A 24,211-nucleotide genomic window follows, 5' to 3' on the forward strand; every position below is an offset into this window, starting at 1 on the left:
TATTTCAGTTCAAGTCTAAAAATTGTGGATGAGATCTAATTTATTTATTTTTATATATATTTTTGGGAAATTCTACAATGCACCCCCTTAAAATGGATATATTTATAACACACATTCTCTTCAATTGCATCAAACTATAATTGACGCTATTGAGTCCCGACTTTATGTTGGTGACATAGACTTTGGTCCTAGGAATGGACAGTAAAAGTATAAATGTCAGTTAAAAATAGACACTTATTCCCTTTTTTCTAGTAGTGAATTATGAAAATTCAAATGTATGTAGTTACAAAAAAAAATTATGTACGCAGTATTGGAGGGGTAACAAAATATTGAGAAATTTTATAATGCGTCCTCTTAAAATGGATATATTGATACATCTTTATCTGTTTTAGCGCCCGAAATAATTTTTTAGTCAAATTTTTTCTCATGATCATATACATTATAGTTATTTAAGATATCCTGCAAAATTTTAAGAAATTTAGAAAAGTTTAACACGCCGAAAATTACATTCAAACAATGTATTGCACGCGTGACTATTTTATTTTATACGCGTGTAAAATAGATGGTTTGAACATTATTTTCTATATTGTAAATTATTTGAAATTTCTTAAAATTTTGTAAGTTATCTTAAATAGTTATAACGTACATGAATATGAAAAAAAATTAGACTAAATTTTTTTTCTGAATGCCGAAACAAGTCAAAAGGTGTATCAGTACATCCCTTTTAAGAGGGTGCATTGTTGCATTACCCCAAAATATTTAATCTTATAAAGTACAGGTGCATATGTTTTTCCATAGTTGTAGATATAGCATGTAGATTTATGTTTTGGTTAATATTGTATATTTAAAAGTTCAATGGTACAACAATAGGAGCTGGTGGGATGGTCTTCTGTAAAGGTGAGCAGTTCCATCCATTTTTCTTGCTATAAGACACATTAAAATATTTCGGAACCCAAGTTTCAGACTTGGATTTTCTTTCTTTTTGAAGCACTCTCTGATTCTTCTCGATTTCTTTCTTTGCTTCTCTAGCTTTTTCCCAATTTTTGCTCATGATTCCTTGGCTCACCTCACTCCAAACCATAGCTGATTCACTTTGACATACCCCCTAACAAAATAAATAAATAAATAAATAAATAATAAGAAAAATAAGAAATGCACACGAATAAATGGAAATAATGGAATGACTATGTAATGTTGTTATTACATTTAGATCTTTCACAATGGGAGTTTTAAGTCCTGAAGTGATTTCTTTTGCATTGTACAAAACTTTGACCTCGCCATTTCTTAAATCCTTCAGCGTGACACTTCTGCATCAAGAATTAAAAATACAAAGCAATAGTTATGATCATGATATTATTTTAAATGATAATGAGAAACAAGATACTAATAGTTGAAAACAACTATTTATACACACTTATCCCATTGCCCATTGATCTCAAATAGTTGTCTATTAGAAGAGGAATCAAATATCTTTCCTTTGATTGTTCTAGGAGTTCCTCTAAGTCCTAAAAATGATTTTCCTCCAAAGGTTAACTCAGCTTCAAGACCTGTTTCATGGCATCTTAGCCAATCACTACCTCCCCACTCAACTCCTGGTGGAAAGAATTTGAATAAAAGGCTTGGGGAGTTCATCACATAAGTCTCTCCATGATTCATAAGCTTCACCTCTCTTTGTCCTCGCATCTTAGCTTCTATTAAAGTACCTGCAACCAAATTCATTATTCATTGTAAAAGCATTTTCCTTCTAATAGATCTTCCCAAATATGTTCAATTTGTATATTATAATTAACAAAAAGTATTAATGAAATTTATAATATATTTTTATAAAAATAATATCACTCATGATTTTATTAAAATTCTACTTAAAAATAATAAAACGAAAAAAAAGCATGTATTAACAAATTTATTTAAAAATTCGATAAACTTGTTAAAAATACAAATAAAGAAACATGATCTATTATTTAATTTTAATAAAGACTAAATTAAAGTAACACTTTTTGTTTTATTTTGTTATTTTTTTTTGTTTTAAATTTAATGCACACAAGTTAGTGTTTTATTATAAATTTTATACATATATATATATATAGTATTTTTCAATGGATAATACTAATTGATGAGAATTTTTTAAAAATAACTATTTTAAAAATATTAATTTTTAGAATGAGATTTTAATCTAATAACTGATAAAAAATGAAAAATTAATATCACAGATACAAACAAACTTGAGGAGAAAACCACGATCCTAAAGCCCTGGGAACTTAGCCCAACGCCTAGGGTGCCCTGGTGCTGGGTCGAGCACGCAAGTTAACAATCAACCTAGTGCACTGGTTTTGATCATTCAAATGTAAATAATGCTCCAAGCATTCTCATCAAAATGGTTAAAAATGAGGTAGGAGACCTCTTCTTGAAGTTCTAGAACTTTGGAAGAATCAAAACGACATCCCAAAAGCTCTGAAGTAAGCACCAAGCACCCAGGTTGACAAATGGCCTAGTGCGCTGGGTTCTGCTTCTAATTTTGTTTCAATTGTTCGTCTTGTTTTTTTACAATAACTGAGAGACATGAAGTCAGAATAGCCAAATTCAACACTTCATATTTTCACATTTTTAATAAGGTGATTTACTCAAAAATTGAGTAGTTTTGAGTCTCTTGTTTTCGCAGAATAACAACATCTTTGAGAGTTGATGACCAGCTTCGCCAAAATACAAAAATGGACTAAGTGATATCAAAATATCACTTAGACATCAAAAAATACATACCCTGCACGTTATACCACTCACCCAACATCCAAGTCAACATCACATGTCAACCTAGGCACTAGGATGTCAACCTGGGCATTGAGCCCAGAACAACTTTCAGTAAAATGGCCATAACTCCCTCAATAATTATTCGATGGACACTATTCAACTTGAGTTTTGAAGCTATTTCAATGCTTTATCTAGTCATGTCTCAGATATCAATTGTAATTCTGAAGTTATCTACTCTAAATTTTACCCCCAAGGGAGTTACAAATTTAAGCTACACCTTACCCAGAGCGAGTTCCGCCATCGCAACTCAAACTCAAAAAATTGTTGATAAACGTCAAAAGTTATTTTTTACCATTAGATTATCATCTACGATCAAAAATATCCTAAATTTATTTTTCCATATTTTTTAGATTATTTTATTCACATTTAATAGGACCTCATTTACCTATAAAAAGAGAGCTTCTCTAGCTCATTTTTCATATTCAGAAAATGTAGTCATAAGGTCAAAGACTTTCAATCTAGTTTCTCTATCTGAAAATTAGATCATCAAGACTTAGCCATTTTTTTGTAATCCATCTCATGAGAATTAAATCTCGAAGTAAAGGTAGATCCATTATTGTCGTGATATAGGGAGTGAAGTACTATAAATTATTGTGTCTCTCTATTTATACTTAACATATATCTCATTCTCGCCAATCTAGCGAGCAGATGTGGCTTAGAAATTTTTGTCTAGATTTATCAGTCAATAGTTTGGTACTTTCATTAAGAACAACAACTCAAGAAAGTCACTTACAAGATGGTTGAAACATGCTCTTCAGTATCGACAAAGAAGCCCCAAAAATTAGCCAGAAAACTGGGGGAACACCAGTTATTAAAACTAGAACTGGGACTAGTCCTACACCGTAGGTGCTAGGAGTAGGCCCAAGAATTAACTCTACAACTCGTCCCCCAAGGCCACCAAATTCTCTCGGTATTAGAACCAACGAAAAAATGCCACCTAGAGAGCCATACGTTGAGTTAGAAGACCTTGAGGAGGTCGATCCTCAGGTTGAATAAGCTTAGCCATACTGTGGTTGATCTACAAAATCAACTACGAGACTCTCTCAATAGGCAACTCAAAATTAGTTCATTGAAAAGTGGCGGAACATCGAAAGCCAACGAGCTAAGTAGGTACATTTGAGAGCTAACTTGTCTCAATGGATTTGAGAAGCCTATCATTTTGTTGCGGGACTACCCCCTGTAGGGGTCATCCGAGTTGGTAAGAGAAATTCCCTTTTGACCAACTGGTCATGTGGGAAGTAGTGCTCTGTTAGGTTTTATGCCCTAAATAAAACTCCATTTCAATGTAATCTATTTTATTCAACATCAATAAAGAAACAGAAGTATTTTTCATTCATTTGTGTATGTTTTGGTTCACTTTATCAATTGCTTGTCTATTTGATTTATAAATTCATCTTAAACCTTTTTCACATACTTGATCCTGTTTATTGTGTTGTCATCACATTGGAAAGTAAACATGACTATGTGAATAAAGTTTCCTAGATTTATCAGACACAGGGTTTTACTGATATGATAATCTACAACAAGAGTTTACTTGCATTTGGAGAAATGCTATGTTCTTTCCAGAACATTGGTTAAAGTAAAGCTCAGGTTGGATGCATGGAGTATGCATCGGAAGGGACCGATATTGAACTTTGACTTAGATTTAATTAAACTTACCGTAAAATCTATTCAAGTCAATATTGCCAAGTTGATCCTAGATCAAATGTTCTTAATCCTGTTATGATTAAGCTCAATCTTGAAAGGCTATTCGTGTTCTTTGATTTGTTAATTAAGCCTACTTTTAGGTCAGGGTGATACGTACATTTTGGGAACATGGTAGTGTAATTGAGTGGGAGCGCTAGCATAAACATGGAATCTATAGCTTCTATCTGGCGAATAGTAAGCAAAGGATGATCTCCTTCGAGCTTGACCAAACGAACATAAATGGTGGAGTACTCATTTCACATAAGCTGAAATATCATTTATACGGGGTCAAGTGTTTTAAGGATAAAATACATAGTAGGGTGTTACGGTAATCTAATCCCTTTACAGTGTAGATCATCCATATAGAGGATCATTGATCAAATTAGGATTATAACAATGGATAACTAATGATGTGTCTATATAGTGGAACATATAGAGCATTCTATATACTGAGAGTGCAATTCTAAGTTCTATGCGTGGATTCAACGAAGAATTAATAAGTTAGCGAATTTTAGTGCTAAATTCTTGATCTACTTATTGGAAGCTCGGTTATATACACCCATGGTCCCCGCACTAGTTGAGATAATATTGTTTGTAAGACTCATGTAATTGGTTTTGATTAATCAATTATAATTCACAAATTAGACTATGTCTATTTGTGAAATTTTCACTAAGTAAGGGCGAAATTGTAAAGAAAGAGTTAATAGGGGCATATTTGTTAATTATGATACTTTGTATGGTTCAATTAATAAATATGATAAATGACAATATTATTTAATAATTATTTATAGTTATTAAATAGTTAGAATTGGCATTTAAATGGTTGAATTAGAAAATTGGCATTTTTGAGAAAATCAGATACAAAAGTGTTAAAATTGCAAAATTGCAAAAAGCAAGGCCCAAATCCATCAAGCCATGGCCGGCCACTTTTGTAGGCATTTTAAACTGATATTTTCATTATTTTAATGCTAAATAATTCAAACCTAACCCTAGTGGAATGCTATAAATAGATAGTGAAGGCTTTAGGAAAATTACACACTTCTGAATCAGAAAACCTGAGCCTTTCTCTCTCTACCTTGGCCGCCACCCTCTCTCTCTCTTCTTCCTTAGAATTTCGAAATTACCTTAGTGATTAGAGTAGTGCCCACACACAACAAGCAATACCTCAATCATAGTGAGGAAGATCGTGAAGAAAGATCATCAGCAAAGGAGTTTCAGCATCAAGGATTTAGAGAAAGAGATCCAGGTTTAGATCTTGATAATACTCTGCTACAGAAAGGATACAAGGGTTAGAGATCTGAACGGAAGGAGTCATTTAATTCCGCTGCACCCAATGTAAGGTTTCTTAAACTTTATACGTGTTTATTTCATCGTTTTAGAAAGTTCATATTTAGGGTGTTAATAAACATACTTGTGAGTAGATCTAAGATCCTGGTAAAATAAATTCCAACATGCTCAAGGGAAAACCCTTAATGCACAGAATACAACTCCCATGCCTAGTAACTGTGCAAGTACTAATGAAACACAAGATGTTGAGGCTCCTCGAAGAGAAGAAAATTTTGAGCAAGAGTTCAAAAGAACTCAAACACATGGGTACCAACTAATGGGCCCTCCACCTAATGTGGATCAACCTCTGAATACTGAGAGAGCCAACAAGACTCCTCCACCAACTCCTCCTCAACGCTCTCAAGACATTAGGGCCTGAGACCATGCAAAGGGAAAAGGACCTGCCACTCAAGACTAAGGGGTAATCAAAGACTTTACTTCAAAATTGGAGGATATGAGGTCCAATGAGTAAGGACCAATGAGTTGCTTCATACTCAAAAATACTTTCGAGATGAAAGGGGTAAGTTGTGCTGTTACTTTGCCTGTGGCCCCAATGGCCAGTAGTATGAGTACTTCTCTTGAGTACATGGAGAAAAGTTAAACTTGAGAAACCAACTCAATTCTCTCTGTACTTGTGATCCAATTGAAGAATACTTTGAGGGAAGTAGCCATTACAACGCTCCGAATGACCGCTCATGTAGCGCATCGTCTGAAGACGATCTAGAGTTCATCCTGAGAACATCACTAGTGTTGCCTTCAGGTGCCCGTGGTATGAAGACAACGACAAGACCCAAGTCGATCGGAGTCCATGATCGACTTGGAAGACTAAGACACCTGTCTGACACCTTAACCAAAATTTGGTTAGTGGAAGTTAGGGCTTCTAGAAGAGACCCTAATCGGGTAACAAAAGATTTAACCGAGACGTAAACCACCATCCATGGTGTCAACAGGGCATAGTTTGACAACATAGCAGCCCTAGTGAAGGGAATTATGACCCCAAAGTTGTCAAAATTTGAACTCTGATCAAATCAATGCTCTACCATTACTTCCAAAGTTTAAGAACCCTTCCTAGCATTAATACCCCGAGAGTGAAGATCTGCTGTCTCACATCCATTACATCAAATTGTGGACCAATCTGCATGGAGTAAAAGATGATATCAGGTGCAGGATCTTCACTGCCACACTGACAGACCTAGCTCACCAGTGGTACCTCAAGCGTCCACTATATTGATCAACTCATCGGATGATCTAGTGGATGCTTTTGGCAACAAATTCTCTCCTTCCTAACAATGCCAAATTAAGGATGCAAGGGTAATGAAACTTGTAACGGGACTCAAGGAGATGAGTCATCTATGGTTTGACCTTCGTCTCAAGGTAGTTTACACCATGAACGACTTTCTTAATAAAGCACATGGTTTTATCAAGCTGGAACAAGCTGTCACCCGAGCTAAGGGCTCAAAAGGCAGCAAGAAGAAGTCACCAGACTCCTCATCCCTTGACATTGAAGCACGGGTAATGGGAAGAAAGGAAGTTTGAACAGAGGAAAAAGAGGCAGCAATGGTGGAACACAAGGAAACTCCCCAGGTGGAAAGAAATCCAAGACTGGGGGCAGGCCTTTGCGAGAGTAAGAGCCCTTTTTCACCACCCACTCAATCCTCTTGGCCCCAAGACAAGAGATATATACGGCCACACAGTCAATAGTGTCGTAATGCGAACCTCTTCCCTTCAAAGAGTCAGGGAAGAGGGATATGAAAAATTCTGTCACTAGCACAATAATTACGGTCATGATAAAAATAACTGTAATCAGTTGCGAGACAAGATAGAATTTCTCATCAGACAGAAACATGCTGCTCTACAGCAGTATGTGCAACATGAAGCTGCAACTAGGGCAATGCAAATCTCAAGACTGCGCTAGTTATAGACAGCCTCGAGATTATGATTGGACGCACTCACCTAGTTGGGAATTCAAGGAAGGCCTTAGAAAGGTATGCAAGATCTTTGCGACATGACTAAGAGCCAAAATACTAGAGGTTGCAGAACGTCCTCCAAAGTCTCAATGCTATGAGTATGCTCCCATCACATTCTGATACTCAGACTCCTATCATGTCAGGTACCCTAACAACAATCCCTTGGTTATTGAGGTTTAGATAGCCAACATAATGGTGACAAGGGTGATAATTTATGACGGAGCATCCTCAAACATCTTATTCAAGCAAACTTTGATCTGGATGGGTTTTTCTTATGAAAAATGTGATATTATGGACTATTACTACTACTTTTTGAGGCTGGATAAATTTCCTGATAAATTTTATGCACATATTTAAACAGATCGATATTCATAAGCTTAATCTTGGGTGACTTAATAGTATTATTACATCATATACTCGTCATCATCTCAATTCATTGGACAATATATATATAAAAATTCTTACCAGTGAATTTTGGAACTGGATGTTGACACCACAAGAGCTCAATATTCTCTTTCTCATCAGTTGCATGAAGTGCAGTTACAGGTGGATGATGTGAAATCTGAGTAAGAAATCAAATTATTATACTCAAAGTCTCAAATATAAAGTTCTGAAAAAGATTATATAATTAGCTCTAAAAATATTACATAAATACTAATTTAGGAAGTGTACCTGCTCAAGGAGAACGTTAAGAGATCCCCTAGATACGTGATGGGTCTCTCCAAGAATGGGGTTATAAGGAGAAACTCCAAAGAGTAAAGGGCGCAGAGTAGATATGTTCCATGCAAGAACTGCTTTGAACCTCTCTATTGGGCTTTCTTTAGTGTTGCACTTCCCTAACAAATCATCACTAATACAGTATACCGACTCTCCATAACATTGTAAATGTGATTTTGGAATGTTGAACATTGGTGGCAACTGTTAAGCAAAATCAAGAATATAAATATGAATACATGATGTAATGTTACTAAAATTGCATTAGTTATTTGCCACCATTTATTCAGTTACATAATTTCAATTTTATATTATTAATTATCAAAATATTTTAACAATTATTAATCTCGCATCTCATATCATTCTATCAAAGCACCATTGAAAAGAGCAAGTGAGTGCTTAGAAGATCTATAACTCACTAATTAATTTCTTTCTTATTTTTATAGATCTGGAGATCTACATGTTAGTGTGGATTCACATGTATCAATAGCTAGAGGTATTGGCACACATATTTCGATCATTTCGTTGTATTGTAAATATTCAATTTACAATTTCATTCTGCACTTTATAATCATTTATATATGTTTATATTTATAAATAAATTTCTATCAGTTAAAGCAAAGAATGTGTATGAATATTAGATTTGTGACTCTTATATATATGTTGAAATAATAGGTTAAATCTTATAAAATTAAAAGTGATACTCTCATCAGAATAACTTTTTGTGTGAACAAAATACAACCCAACATTTAGTCAATATTTACCAAAAAATATCAAGCTATATATCATTTATATATCAATATATAAATTTCAAGATTTTACAATTTAAATTACCTGCAAACGAGTTAAATCGGATCCTGGACGTACATCTTTCAATAGACTAAGAGCACGTCGAAGCATATTAGGGGCTTTGTATTCATCATAAGAATCAACACATTCTATTGATATAGGCTTCGTTAAAACAACTTTCCTACCCTTTGTCTCCTGCTTAAACAATATTCTATTAATTGCAATTAACAATCTTGCAATTATACCAGTTTATTATAAAAGTTAATTTTGTAACTCATGTATATATTTATATATAAATTTGTAAAATATTCAATTTGAATCTAACAATACGTATATAAATAATGTAATAAATTATAAATGAATCTAACAATAACGTTGTTATATTTGGTAAAATGTTTTTGGGCACAAACAACTATAATTGGACCTCATAATAGAAATAACAAAACTTTGTGTTATGATAGTTGGTATTCGGTTTATAGAGGGATGTTTTAGTTAGTCTACCCTTTTGTATATAAGGCTCTTACTCCCCTATCTAATAGAGAGAAACAGAGAGAGTAAACTTATACCACTGTTCAAGAGATACTTGGAGAAAGACTCCATTGTTATACTCTTTTTTTTTTTTTTTTTTTGAAAGAAACTCCATTGTTATACTCAGTTTCAATACAAAAGATTGCATAGCCCTTGTGGCTGGTTTGGATATGGAGTAGAATGGTGTCTAGGGAATACTCACTTGAACCACGTATGACATTGTGTTATTTATGTTTTAATTAATTGTTTGGTTTGACCCCCTCTTCAAAACCAGTTTATGTCGTATGCTATTAGTTTGTATTTAAAATTTTAAAGTTTAAATTTTATTGCCTTTAAATTAAACTTTAAATTTTAGGGTACATATCATGTCATTTTGGACCATGGGTCTTACAAAATTACTAATTGGACTTTAGGTTTTGTCAAATGAAAAAATAGATACTATATTTTCCAAATAGTAAAAATAGAACCCTGAGCCCAATTTCTGACAATTTATATTTTAATAAAACCATCTTGAAGACAATTTATAACATGAACATATACAAAAAATGTAACTATATATATTTACCAAAATATCTCTAGATCGGATTATTATTAAGTTTTATTTTGACAAAAAGTCAGTTCAGGGTCCTATTTGTACAATTTTAGAAAATACAGGGTTCATTTTGTCATTTAACAAAACACAAGGTCCAATTGATAATTTTTACAAAATACAGGATCCAAAATTGTATTTATACCCTAAATTTTATAGTTAATAATTTTTATTGTATTTGAATATACAAATTGAAATTTAAAATTTATAAATAACTAGGAAACAAATCACGCTTCGCGTGCGGTTGTATTTCGTTTAGTGATAATTAAATCATAAAATTATATTATATTTTTAATTTTAATATTGTTGGTATATTTTTTTAAAAAAATTATATGAGAACTATTTTACTAAATTTTTATTTTATCTTACTTAGAATTTTTTTTTTGACACAACTTTAGAAAAATAAATTTATATAAAAAAAAAAAAAGAAGCAAACAAAGATATCTTCAAATATTGTAGTAAAAATATATTAGAAGTTGAAAAATCCTAACATAAATAGATATCTAGCTAAAAAACTATTGTCAACCATATCTCACATGCAGTTGTCACTATATTAAAAATTATTGTTATTACTGTATTTCACTTATATTTGTCACTATATGCAACCCACTATTATTACCATATTTTACTTGTAGTCGTTATTATTCTTCCTAATAATATATACATAAAACATATAAGATAATGGAACACTTTTTAATTGGGATTACCCATGAATGGTTACTAAACAAATTTAACTATAAATATTAATTTTTAAAATATCAAACCATCGAATTTTGATATAATAACGAATAATGAAATCACAATGGGGTCCGACCATCGGACCTGGTGGGTTTTTTTTTTTTCTTTCGGTTTGAGAGAGACGAAGAGAGAGGGGGGGTCCAATGGGTCCGATTGGTCGGACCCCATCAGACCCAATGGTCCGACCATCGGACCTGGGTTTTTTTTTTCGTTTTCAATTTGAGAGAGAGGAAGAGAGAGTGGGGCTGAGAGGGGGTGCAGCGTTTGGGTGGTTTGGGGTTGAGCGTCGACGACGGAGCTGGGTACACCGTGGACGACCGTCGGTTGAGCTGGGTTGAGAATGGGTGGCGTCGGCTGAGAGAAATGGGTTTGGGATTTCTTGGTTGGGCTGAGAGAGAGGAAGAGAGAAGGATGGTTTGAAATGTGAGGGGTAGTTTAGGAAAATTAGTAAAGTGGTCATATATGACCAACTTTAATGACTATACATTTAGGGGAAAAATTATAAAGTATTTTAAGCATAGAATTTCAAATTTCCCTATATAAATAGATAATAAATAAGTTTGAAGAGGTTTTAGAATAATCACTTGAACACAATTTGAATAGAAATTTATAGTCTATATATTTGAATACACTAAATAATATAAATGCATGAAGGAGAGAGCAACAAAGGACAGTATCATTTCAATACCAGAAAAAATATTAAAATAATAATTAACTTCAAATTGTACATATAAAATCTACCAAATAATTAAATAAAGAGTTAAATTGGATATAAATGAGAAGTTGTAATAATGAATTTAATCAACAATGCATCAAGAAAAAAAAAAATACACTAAAATATTATATTTTACCTTTTAAGCACATATATCCAATTAATGATGATGTAAAGATCCTAAAAGAAAAATATATACCCAAAACACTAAAACAAATTGAGTGAAGAAAAGAAAGAGGTGAGATTAATGACTAAAATTGAAATAGAATAATAGTTAGGGTTAATTAATTAGCATATTTATACTTAATATTTTCTAAAAAAAAATAAAATAGAATAATGAATATCTGATAACCATATGTCCATGAAATAGTATTTTTACCACAGTCAAATTTATCAAGGACAATATCTCACAAAAACGATAAGAAGGAATTTTTAATTTTTTTTTTCTTTTGGGAAAAAAATACAATTTTTGGAAACTGTGAAAAAGAGTTGGACAGTTGCAGCAAAAGACCCAGATACGCCTTAGCCATGATCTCTCAGTTCTTCGTATTAATAACGAAGTTATAGCTCCCTAAATCAGCTAACCTAATTCCCAACACGGATGACTTCTTAGTTTTCGTTTTCGTTTTAAAGAACGGTCTACGTTGTATAACATACATAATTTGCATTCTAATATTGTTGCTGTTTGAAATATGTTTGACTCATTCTAGCAAATACTATTTATATATGGATTAACTTCAAATGCTATTATGCTAATAATAAACTATTCTCATGATCCAACTGTTGCCCTCAATTAACTGTATTGTTCGAGAATCAAGACCATCTACTAAATTTTCCTAAAAAATCATATTATTCAATGTAATTTGTACGAAAGAGTTAATAGCCTAGGTGCACTCGCATCAATTCTTTAATACATAAGACATTATTTTTTTTTTTTGTAAAATAATTACGTTTTTATGTTTTAATTTATTTTTTATATATTTTTACGGTTTTTATAGAAACAATATGAAAACAACAAAAAACCTACATAAAAATAACATGAAAATAACAACAAAAAATAATATGTAGATAACAAAAAATGAACAATAAAAAATTAACAAGAGTACAACATTAAAAGAACGTATTTTCTATAAATAAAATCAAAAAAATCGTAAACATGTTTAAAATTCCGTAAAATCGTAATTTTGTAAATTTTTTGGTTGTTTTTGTCTATATGTGAAATTATCCCTATTATTGGGTTTTCTTGAAAATATATATTTTTTTGCCTTTACAATTTTACAATCTAAAATTTGTATATACAAAAATATAATTTTAAAGTTTCAAAATTACAAAATACGACGTTCTCAGTAAAAAGTTAAAAAATAACTAAAAAATAATATGAAATTAATCTCACAACAACTATAAATAAATTATGAAATGACAAAATAAACAAAAAAAAAAAAAACTAATCTCATGAAAATTATAAAATAATAATAAAAACATATTAAACAGAAATTCTAATTTTTATAAATAAATAAATTCAAACTATAAAAATGAAAATTTATTTATATTAATATATTTTTGTAGCTTTTTTTATAATTTTTAGTCAAGTAAAAATTTATAATATTTTTATATATGTATATATACAAATAAATAATCATTAAAATCTCAAAATATTAATAAAATATATGTTTAGAGTAATAAGTATTATCCTATAAATATAGAACATAGTATATATTTTAGGGGCTTTTTCATTTTTACACTTCAAAACAGTTTTTTATTATATTTTTACGGAATTAGGCATAGAAACCCCTATTACAATTAGCGCTGCAACCTAAATTACAACAAAAAATTGTACAGAAAATCCCTACTGCAACTAGCGCTGCAACCACTTTAGAAACTCAAACCGTAAACTTAAAAAAAAAGTTAAAAAATTAGTATATGGGGTATAACTTGAAAATAAAAAAAGAGTTTATAAATATTTAAATATCTTAAAGAAATTATATTTTAGAACATCTAATGAAAATACTCTAATTATATCTTCTTATGTCTGGAAATTAAATTTTATTGTGAAAAAAAAAACTAAAGAAAATATAGGAAAAAAAAGTAAAAAATAAATAAATAAATAAAAAATTCTCATGTTTCGTAGAGAAAGAAAAATTATAAGAAAAAAAAAACTTTATTCAACAAAATTTTTCATACCAAATATCAATTTTTGTTTTATTATTATTATTATTATTTATATTGTGCGCACGCTTTGTTTCCTCCATTTTCAGCCTGAAATTTTGTTTTATTAATTATTAATTATATTGTGCATACTTTGTATTCAAAGAAGTAATTAATACCGGTTGACTGATATATTAAAACTACTTTCCATATTAAAACCAGATTCTCAGCCTGAAATATCCCATATTTCCCATGATGACCAAGTCAAATATCAATATATTTATCACACAGAACCAATTTTAGTTTTACAATTACACAGAAGAAGAACCACCATAATAGAACAGCAGTACTGTATTAATACTTTAACATATATATTATATATAAATATAACACGTACCATATATAAGTATTTGGAGAGGAAGTTTCTTGATATCAAATTAGAACTTAGTTAAATTGGAGCTGAAATGATGGATGTAAGAGCAAAAGTTGGATTTATCGCATTGGCTTTTAGGAATTGAATATTTTTATACACAAGACAGCTCCAATTCCAAAGGCGGAGATATTTATAACGTGCGTGTAATAATATATAATAAAGGGTTAGGTAATCTTCTACTTTTTTAATAATTTGTATTTGGTACAATGTTTTTTTTTTGAACAATAATTAGTGTAATGTTAAATGTGTACATATCATCAATTTTAGTCAACATAAATTTTATAAGTATTTCGAAGTTTACAGTTTGAATATGTTTTCTAAAATTTTGGCAAAACAGTACCTTCAATATGGTTAAATGGAATCCTGACCGTACATTTTTTTAATAGACTAAGAGCTCGATGGTTGAAGAAGCAAGCATATTGATATAGGTTTCGTTGGAACAACCTTCGTACTCTCAGTCTCCGGCTTTTAACATTATCCTCTAATTATAAAAACAAGATCCATATTAATACCAAAAATTAATATAATATCTTGTATAGTAATTAATTATGTATAAGCAAACTTTTTAAATAATATTTTTTTTTACAATATTCAATTTTGGAACACGCACCTATATAATTATGTAAATTATAAGCAAATGTTCCAATAACGTTACGTAATTTTAGAAGAGCCTGATGAGATAATAATCAAGGGGATATTGAGAATTCTTTTTTTTTTTTGATAACTGGTGGGTGCAGAAACAGCACCCAACCAAACTTCATTAACAACTCAGCAAAACATCAGTACAAAAGTTCGAGAATGAAACTGAAAAGGGGATATTGAGAATGATGTATGTTATGAAAGGCAAACTAAATATACTGATAGAAGTTCTTAAATTTATAGCTATCAGATGTTGTCTTTTTTCTTTAGTTAGGCCTGCCAGGCTTCTTTAGGCTTAGGTACAACTTGGTCGGGGGTGTGTTCTGCTACTATAATTCGATTTTTGCTATTGCGATTAGTCTTGTCTTTGTGACATTATTTTGAGTATTTAGTCTTGTTTCTGAGACATGGTTTTGAGTGTTTATTCTTGTCTGTGTGACATGATTTTGTTTTGGTTCTTCTTTGTTCTTTGATGAATCGCTGTCAAATTATTGTTAGTGTGGTTAGCAGGGCCGGCCCTGAATGAAAGTGGGCCATAGGAGAAAAAAAAAATTTTGGCCCTTATGTTAGAAAAAATGTGGTATTTTTCAAAATCGGTAAAAAAAATGTATAATTTTAAAAGAAGAAAAAAAAATTTTGGGCCCCTAGGCTGAGTGGGCCCTAGGCACAGGCCTAGCCCGCCTATGCCCAGGGCCGGGCCTGGTGGTTAGTTATAACAAGTTCTCCGCGACTGAAGGGGTTAGTAGTGCAGTTACATACTATACACAATAGTTGAGAGTTCAAGCTATGAGGTTGAGTGAACTTGCTACAACAGTTTCTACTGCTGTATCTTCTTAGCAGTGGACGAAAGAAAATATAGGTGTTCTTAAGATTAATTGTGATGATGCAATCCTTTTCATATGATTTTATTTTATGTTTTTGTCAAACGATTTGGGAAATGTTGATTATTTGACTCGTTTTTCTAATTCTAACCCTGGTCTTATCTAGGGAAGATGTCCTAATTGGATTGTAGGCTATTATTTTAGTTGATTACCATTAATAAAATTCTATGATTTATTTGAAAAAAAAAACAAAATATATTCACAGAACATTTTTTTAAAATTTTATATAAATAAATAGAACTAAAATAGCCTAGCTATTTCAGAAGTGAAATTGGATAAAGGTGTAAAGGTATTAGTAGTTGGATCTGTGTTGGAAGTAGGAAGAGAGGGTTCCACATTGGGCTCATCATTCGGAAGGTGAGATTCTGAGTCGGACTCTTTAGCCTCCTTAACAGAAGAAGTTTTCATCCTTTAAAGTTCTTGGACCTAAGATATATATTCATCCTCTTCTACTCTTAGAAGCTTGACGATATTAAGATCTTTCTTCCAAATAAGTGAAGAGTTGCTACTAATGAACTTATCGATTCTTTTTCTCTTTGGGCCACAATTGTAGCTAGCTTCTCTTCAACTTGTTTTTTGGCTGCCTTCAACTTTTCTTCTACTTTCTTCTTAAGTTCTAGCTTCGCTTAACCTTTTTTCTTGCCTTCCAGCTTTGCAACTACTTTCAGTTTAGATTCCACCAAGTCAGCTTCCACCTTAGTAAGCTTGGAAGAGATCACTTGTTGTGCTTGAACAACAAAATTCTGAAAGCCACTCAACAACTTTACCTCTTGTTCTAGGTTTTGGATTTTAAGGGTTTTCTCAGTGATGCCCTCCTTCAAACTTTCCATTTTAGGAGTAGCATTTTATGCCTTAAACTCAGCTTCCTAAATTTTTAGCCTTGAGCATTCCACATGAGCCTCCAATACATTAGCACAAGTCTTGGCTTGGTTGTAATCAACTTTATAATCATCTTCATGTTTCTCTAGCCTCTAGATTTTATCCTTGTAAGCTGATACAACCTTATTTGTAGCCGACTCTAGCCTTTATTTGGTTTGGAGCTCCACCGGCTCCTTCGATTGGGTTTGGTCACTCTTCAATTTAGTCAAGACTTCTTCTCTCTTCTAGTTTGAGGCATCTTTTTTAGCCGTAAGAGTCTCTAGCTCCAAGGAAATCTTAGCTACTGCCTCTTAGCATATTTATGCTAACAAGTTCCCTTGGAAGAAATGAAATAAAATCATTCACTAATACATGTGTTGATCAAAATTATTATTAATTGTAAGTAAGAATACTTACTCTAGCAAGTTGGTGACGAAAAGACTAAGCAACGAAGACTAGATCTTGACTAGCTGCCATGGCATACCTTTCTACACCTAGCTGGTGATAGGTGTCACTAGTTTGCTCCAGCAAGTCATTCACAAATGGAGCCAGGTCACTTCTGACCTTGAATTTAATTGCCTCTTAGACTGTCACATGATCAACGGTGGGAGGATGGATAACAACATCCAGAGTTATCTCAGAAAATTCAACTTTTTATTCGGAACTAATTACATTAGTTCTTTGACGAATCATATTTAATTTGGCTTCAAATTGCTTTCGAAAAAGCTAAGCTGACTCCTCGAGCTGGACGTCATTTTCTTCTGGTATTTCCGGTGGCTGGATAGGAAAAGTTATAGTTGATGGAGGAAGTGGAGGAATTATCAGCTTTGTGGAAGGATTTTGAAGGTGTGGCTCAAAACTAGGTGTAGAGTCCCGAGGTTTGGGATCAAAAGCTTCTTTATTTATATGAGATCACTTCCTTTGTTCTCACTTCTTCTTCTTCCTCTCTGCATCTTTCTTCTTAGCTTCATTCTGCTTAACCTCTCTCTGCTCGACCTCTCCTCTTTCATTTTTTAGTGTTGAACTAGTTGTTAAACAACCTCTGCCTTTAGCTTTTTTCCATCTTTAACAATGTTGGACCCAAGCCTCTTCCTAGGGAAGACCATTCCTTTGCCATCTTATTCTCCATCTCTTTCAATAGTAATCACTTGTTGAATTATAAGTGGAACCTGCTGCATAGGTTCCACTTGAAGAGTAAGATCCACAGCAACCTCCTGGACTTGAGCTGGCACCGTAACCACCTAAATTTGAGATCTACGAATATCTTCCAAAACATGAGCCTCTAGAACTAATAATGGTGTCTCAGCTGGGGGTGCTGATTCTTTTCTTCTGGTTCGGGAATGTAATGACTGTTGGAATTATATTTTACCAGGAACTTAGATCTACTCACAAGTATGTTGATTTAACAACCTAAAATTGAACTTCTAAAATGATGAACTAAACACATAAAAGTTAAGAATAACTTACAGTGATGGCAGCGGAATTAAGTGTCTCCTTCCACTCAGATCTCTAACCCTTAATTCCTGTCTGTAGCAGAGTATAATCAAGATTTGAGCCCGAAAATTCTTCAGTTGGATGTGATCCTTCACAGTCTTCCAAACTATGATTGAGGCACTGAGTGATGTGTGTGGGCACTTCTCTCTCACTATGATTTTCAAAATTCTCTATTGTTTTCTCTCTTGAGCTCGTGTGATACAATACATGCAAAGACCTTGCAAAAGTACATCGAGAGTAGAGAGAGGAGGCAGCTATAAATAGGAAAAGGGAAGAGCAAACCTTTCCAAATAAACAGTTTCCTCTTTTACTGTGTAATTGAATAATTGCCTTATTTAGTGTGATCCACCACTTTCCTATTTAGGCTAGGCTTTGATTAGCAATTACATGGAAATTTAAATTGAAAATAATAAATGGGAAACATGCAAAGGGTGGCCGGCCATGGTGTGTATGGGCCTCACTGGAATTTTGCAGTTTCCTCAATTTTATTTCTATTTCTCAAAAATGCCATTTTTCCAATTCCAATCTTTTAAATGCCAAAACTAATTATTTAATAACTAAAATAGATTATTAAATAATATTGTCATTTAAAATAATTATTAATTATACATGCAAAGTCTCTTAATAAATAGTTAAACCTAGAAACCCTTTTATTTACAATTTCATCCTTAAACTGTGAGAATTCACAAATTAGACATAGTCTAACTTTTAGAATTATAATTGATTAATCATATATCAATTATAGAGTCTTACAAACAGTATAGTCTCAACTAGAATGGGGACCATGGATCTATATGTTGAGCTTCCAATAAGTTGAACCGATTTGCCAAGTAAATCCCTAACTTATTAATTCCTCGTTGAATCCACTCTTAGAACTTGGAATTGCACTCTCAGACTTATAGAGCATATCATATGTTTCACGATATCAATATGCTATCTCATTTAACCATTGTTATAATCTTAATGTGATTTAGAGATCCTCTATATAGATGATTTACATCGAGATGGGACCAATTTACCGTTTACACCCCTCAATGTATTTTGCCCCTCTGAACACTTAGTTACCTGTAAATGATGTTTTAGTGATCTAATATATAGTCACTGAAACAAGAGCTCATCCATTTACTTCTATTTAACTAAGCTCAAAAGGAATCATCACTTTACTTCTATACACCAGTAGAAGCTATAGATTTCCATATTTATGTTCAGCACTCCCACTTAGTTATGTTGTCATGTTCCCAAAATATATGTATTACCCTGACCCAAAAGTAGGCTTAACTAATAAATCAAAGAACATGAATGGCACTCCTGAGATTGAGCCTAGGCATATCAGGATTTAGATTCTCTTAATCTAAGATCAACTTCTGACATTGACTTGGAAAGATACAACGGTAAGTTTACAATATCTTTGACCAAGTTCAATATCGGTCCAGTCCAATGTATACTCCATACATTCGAAACTAGTATACTTTGCAAATATTCTGGAAAGAACATAACACTTACTCCAAGTGTAAGTATACTTCATCGCTGATTATCACATCAGTGTAAATGCAAACACTGATGAACAGGGACCAAATCTTTTGAATCATATAATCACAATCACATTCCACTGTATTGACAATACTGTAATTGTGAATAACTATATGTTCTGGATTTAACTGATTTTGTGCATATATCAAGTATATATATTAAACCATAAACATGTAACATACATGTAATCATAAATCACTTCAAAATTCTAAATTGATAACTAATCAGATTGTAATGGGTTTTATTTAGGGCACAAAACCCATCAAACTCCCAGTTGCACTAACATAAAACAAGTTGTGCATTACAATCAATCTTTTGCCTTGATCCTCTGATCAAGTGTAGTATATTTGAATCCACCAATATATCTGGAACCAGGTTCATAAAACTTATGAGACCTCCTTAACTATATGCTTTACTCATCAAGGGATACTGAAATTCTTACTGCCCATTAAGTACATCTGAACAAACAGAAGACATATCTCTCAAATTTTTTAAAATTTAGAATTGAGATAATGCAGTGTAGAGTTTCCTTCAGTAAAATAACTTTCTGGTAATTTTGAATTTACAAAGTTATATCTTCTCTGATGAAGCTTGAATTATTATAGATGGGTTCTTACACTCTTCTATAATGATTCCTCCACCCCCAGAGTAACCACCATCTCATAATTCTTAATGAGTCGGTGTGGATATTGGGATCAGTAATGCATAGTTCCTTAATATCATATAGGTCACTTTTGTAAATCTTTCTTGATTGTCCCCTAATGTTCCCATTTGATTACATCTCAGATGGCTCCCATTCAATAGCAGATGTCTGGTTAGAAACTTTTAACCTTTTACTATTGTTTCTAGGAACATCTCATTGTGACTTATTATCTTTATCTGAAACTGTAAGTTTCTCTAAGATTAGGTCAACAACATAGCAGTCTAGTATTTGAAGTGTAAAATACTTGCTAGAGATTAAGCAATCAAATCAAGATACCATAAAATGTTATGAGGATTAGAAATCTTGAATCAAGTCTTTCGAATAGACTATGCAAGAATTCTTCTATCTTATTCTCATAATTCTGATAAGTTATTTCTATCCATGTGAATGGTTAGACTTGTTTTTATTAGAGGTGTTCTTAAGTTCCTATCACAATTATCAACCAAATGAAGATGGGTAAAGAATTTTAATATTCTCCCACTCAACTAAGGTAATGTGATACATTATCAAAGAACTCTAATGGTATCATTAACTATTACAACAGTAAATTTAAACTGGAACATATAATCAAGATCAAGGATTTATTCTGATAATAGCTAATTTATTATATTAATTCCATGTTTAAAATTATGTGTCACAAAGGGTACTGTGGAATAAAGTCCACCCCTAAGTTTATAGAGATTATGATCCACCCCTAAAGGTTGTAAATCTCTAAGTGTGATAGAGAGTCTGTGGAGTTGAATATAATCCAGAGTTCATTAGATATAAAAGATCGTTTGAACTGCATATTATTCTTAACTTTTCTCCACCCCTATCAGATCAAAAGATCTTTTTATTAAACAAATTCTCAAATAATTGTTTTAGAATTAACAATTATTCATAAACATAGAAATAATTTCTAGTGTTTATGTAGTAATAACTCTGTAAGGAGTTTAAATACCTATAGAATTTGTATCAATAATAAAACACATACACATACAAACATAATAAATATAACAATTGGTAATAAATAAGATAAAGTACTGAAGCTCAACTCATATATTGCAATTTGTTTGAACAAGATACTTTATTATAAACCAAAAAAAATTGTTTGCAATATTATGAGAACAAAATAGGGAATAAAATCCCAAAACTTGAAATCCAAATTGTTTGAAAAAGTAAACAATTAATTCAAAAAAAATGAGCTTCTTCTTAATCATAGACGACCTCCATCCACCATCCAGCTTTCTAATCCAATTCGCTAAGACAACATCCGAGTTTAAGAAGCTTGAGCTATAAGAAGAATAATAAACAAGGTTAGTAGTCCAGAATTAATAATCCAAAAAAATAATAATTCACTAAAACACATCAGTTTATAAAGGAATACCTTTTTTCTTTGCAAGAAGCTTAGGACATTGGGATTTCCAATGGCCTTTCTCATTGCAGTAGAAATACTCTTCTTTTGGTGTATCACCAGAAGCTCCAACCTTTTTGTTCTTAGCTGCTTTCGCAGCTTGAGCTCGCTTCTTGGCATTTTTCCATTTCTTCTTATGATTGGATTTGGAAGTAGAAGCAACATGTGCCTCAGGATTACTCGTCTTACTACCATTTCCAGAATTCTGAGGTTTATTCCCTCTTTTCTTGGGACCTCCACTCAAATTTTCATATGTCTGAAGGTCATTGACTAAAGTATGAAAGTCTTGTTCCTTCTTATTCATGACATAATTTGATGTGTAGGGCAGAAAATCTGGAGTCAGACTATTCAAGATAAGACTCACTTGAGTAGTCTGATCCATTTCAGCACCATGATTCTGGGCTTCCTAGAAATAACTAGCCATCTGGAGAAGGTGATCATGCACATTCTGATGGGTTTCCATCCGTGCATTGATGAATTTCTTAGTCGCATCAAAATGAGACTGGATAGATGCCATACCGAATAGCTCAGTTAACTGCGTCATGATTTCTGCAGCCGTGACAGTGTTTGCAAACCTTGTTTTCAAGGTGTCAACCATGCTGGAAAGCATGAAGTAACGAGCTTTATTGTTAGCATTCTGCCAACGCTCGAATTTATCTTTCACAGTTTTGGTTGCATTGTCACCTGGCTGCTCAGGGGACGGCTCAGTCAACACAAACGAGGCACTTTCACCTATGAGAGCAATGTTAATGTTCTCTCTCCATTTTGGGAAGTTAGACCCATTTAGCTTATTTTCAATTAACAGTGACAACATGGGATTCGACATTGCAATTCAGGATACTACAAGATAATAAATAGATATCAATTATGGTTTAACACAAAATCTTATTCAGAAATTATCAGCACATAGCAAGTAGGAATGACTAGAGAAAATACAAAAAAAAATCAATCCTAAATAATTTCTAAGGTTTTCAAAAACTGATATCAGTTTCCCGTTTAGGCGAGAGTCAAAGCTACCATCCATTGAATAGAGTTGCCAGCTCATCTAAAATGACAAACATTCTAGCAACCTTTTATTCGATCGAAAAGAGAATCCGACGTTGTCCTGTTTAGGCGAGAGTCAAGGTCATTCCTATTTCATGAGCTTCTACCATTGTTTCATACGTTTGTAAGTCTTATACAGTAGCCACCATTAGGGTAATCAATACTAATATAAAACACTTACAAACATACTTATCTTTCGAGATTAAACGGCGCTAACTTGCTAATGAACGTTCCTCCATTAGGGAGGATTACTCACTAAAACAATAGCTATGTAAAACCAACAATGGAGATCGAATATCTTAAAATAATAAAGCTCATTATTTAAAATGTATTTTCTTCTATTATTTATTTATTTTAAATCTATATATATTCATTAAATTTTAAATTTAGAATAAAACTCTAAATAAAATTTAATTTAATATTTGTAAAATTAAACTTAGATGGTTAAGAAAATAAAATGAATTATTTCCATCTTAGTATTAACTTTCCAACAAATATTGAGAAAATTACTTAATTTAAGTTGTATTAATTTAAATTAATTTGCAACTCAAATTAAAATTTTCTACAAATATGTATATATATTATATTTCCAAAAATATACAATTTTCGAAACACATTAAAATAAATCAAAATTTACTTAGAAAAAATACTTCAAGCAAAAATATTATCTATCTAGATTTTCTTGACTAATTAATCCAATTTCTAATAATATATTTTGGTTCCTTTATTTTAAATTAATCATTAAATGAAAAGATCATTGATTTAAGTTGATTCAAAATTAATTAAAATAATTAATTTACAACTTTAATCTATCTTTCAACATAAATTTAAAATCATCTTGCATAATTAAATGCAATTTTAAAAAATGATTAATAAAATAAATAAAATATATTTTGAAAATTATTCAAATTCAAGTTGTTATGAAAATACCCAACTTAAAATAATTTTTCTTATTTAATTAAATATCATGAAAATAACAATATCTAAGTATTATTATGAAAATCACCTTAGCTATTTAATTTTCAATTTAATTAAATGTATTAAATTCACGAAATAAATAATTAAGCGTAGAGAAGGCTTAATCATTAATTTTCAATTTAATAAAAAAATATCCTTAATTGAATTGTACCAAAATTAATTATTAAACAATTAATTTCACAATCAATGATATTTTCCTATATTAGAAATAATAATTAGTATAGAAATAACTATCTAGAAAATATCTCAATTCTACTAA

General features: G+C 31.8%; 1 protein-coding gene across 1 annotated transcript; it reads right to left on the bottom strand.

The window, feature by feature from the left end:
* Positions 1-665: 665 nt before the first annotated feature.
* Positions 666-14,802, bottom strand: LOC115725731 (oxysterol-binding protein-related protein 4C). The gene is made up of 7 exons (XM_030655325.2): positions 14,397-14,802; positions 9,333-9,482; positions 8,457-8,702; positions 8,250-8,346; positions 1,415-1,703; positions 1,205-1,307; positions 666-1,105 (listed from the first exon to the last, which is right to left on the bottom strand). Exons 1-7 carry the CDS (start codon positions 14,397-14,399, stop codon positions 845-847), a joined length of 1,149 nt encoding a protein of 382 aa, XP_030511185.1. The 5' UTR covers positions 14,400-14,802; the 3' UTR covers positions 666-844.
* Between the last annotated feature and the right edge of the window lie 9,409 nt (positions 14,803-24,211).

This window comes from Cannabis sativa, chromosome 6 (genome assembly GCF_029168945.1).
Source record: "Cannabis sativa cultivar Pink pepper isolate KNU-18-1 chromosome 6, ASM2916894v1, whole genome shotgun sequence".
Lineage (NCBI taxonomy): Eukaryota > Viridiplantae > Streptophyta > Magnoliopsida > Rosales > Cannabaceae > Cannabis > Cannabis sativa.

Excerpts from the sequence above, each read along its gene's own strand:
- LOC115725731 (XM_030655325.2), bottom strand. Across the intron at positions 1,704-8,249 it reads TCCAGTTCCAAAATTCACTG|GTACTTTAATAGAAGCTAAG; the intron begins GTAAGAATTTTT and ends ATTTGGTTGCAG. Across the intron at positions 1,308-1,414 it reads ATCAATGGGCAATGGGATAA|AAGTGTCACGCTGAAGGATT; the intron begins GTGTGTATAAAT and ends TTCTTGATGCAG.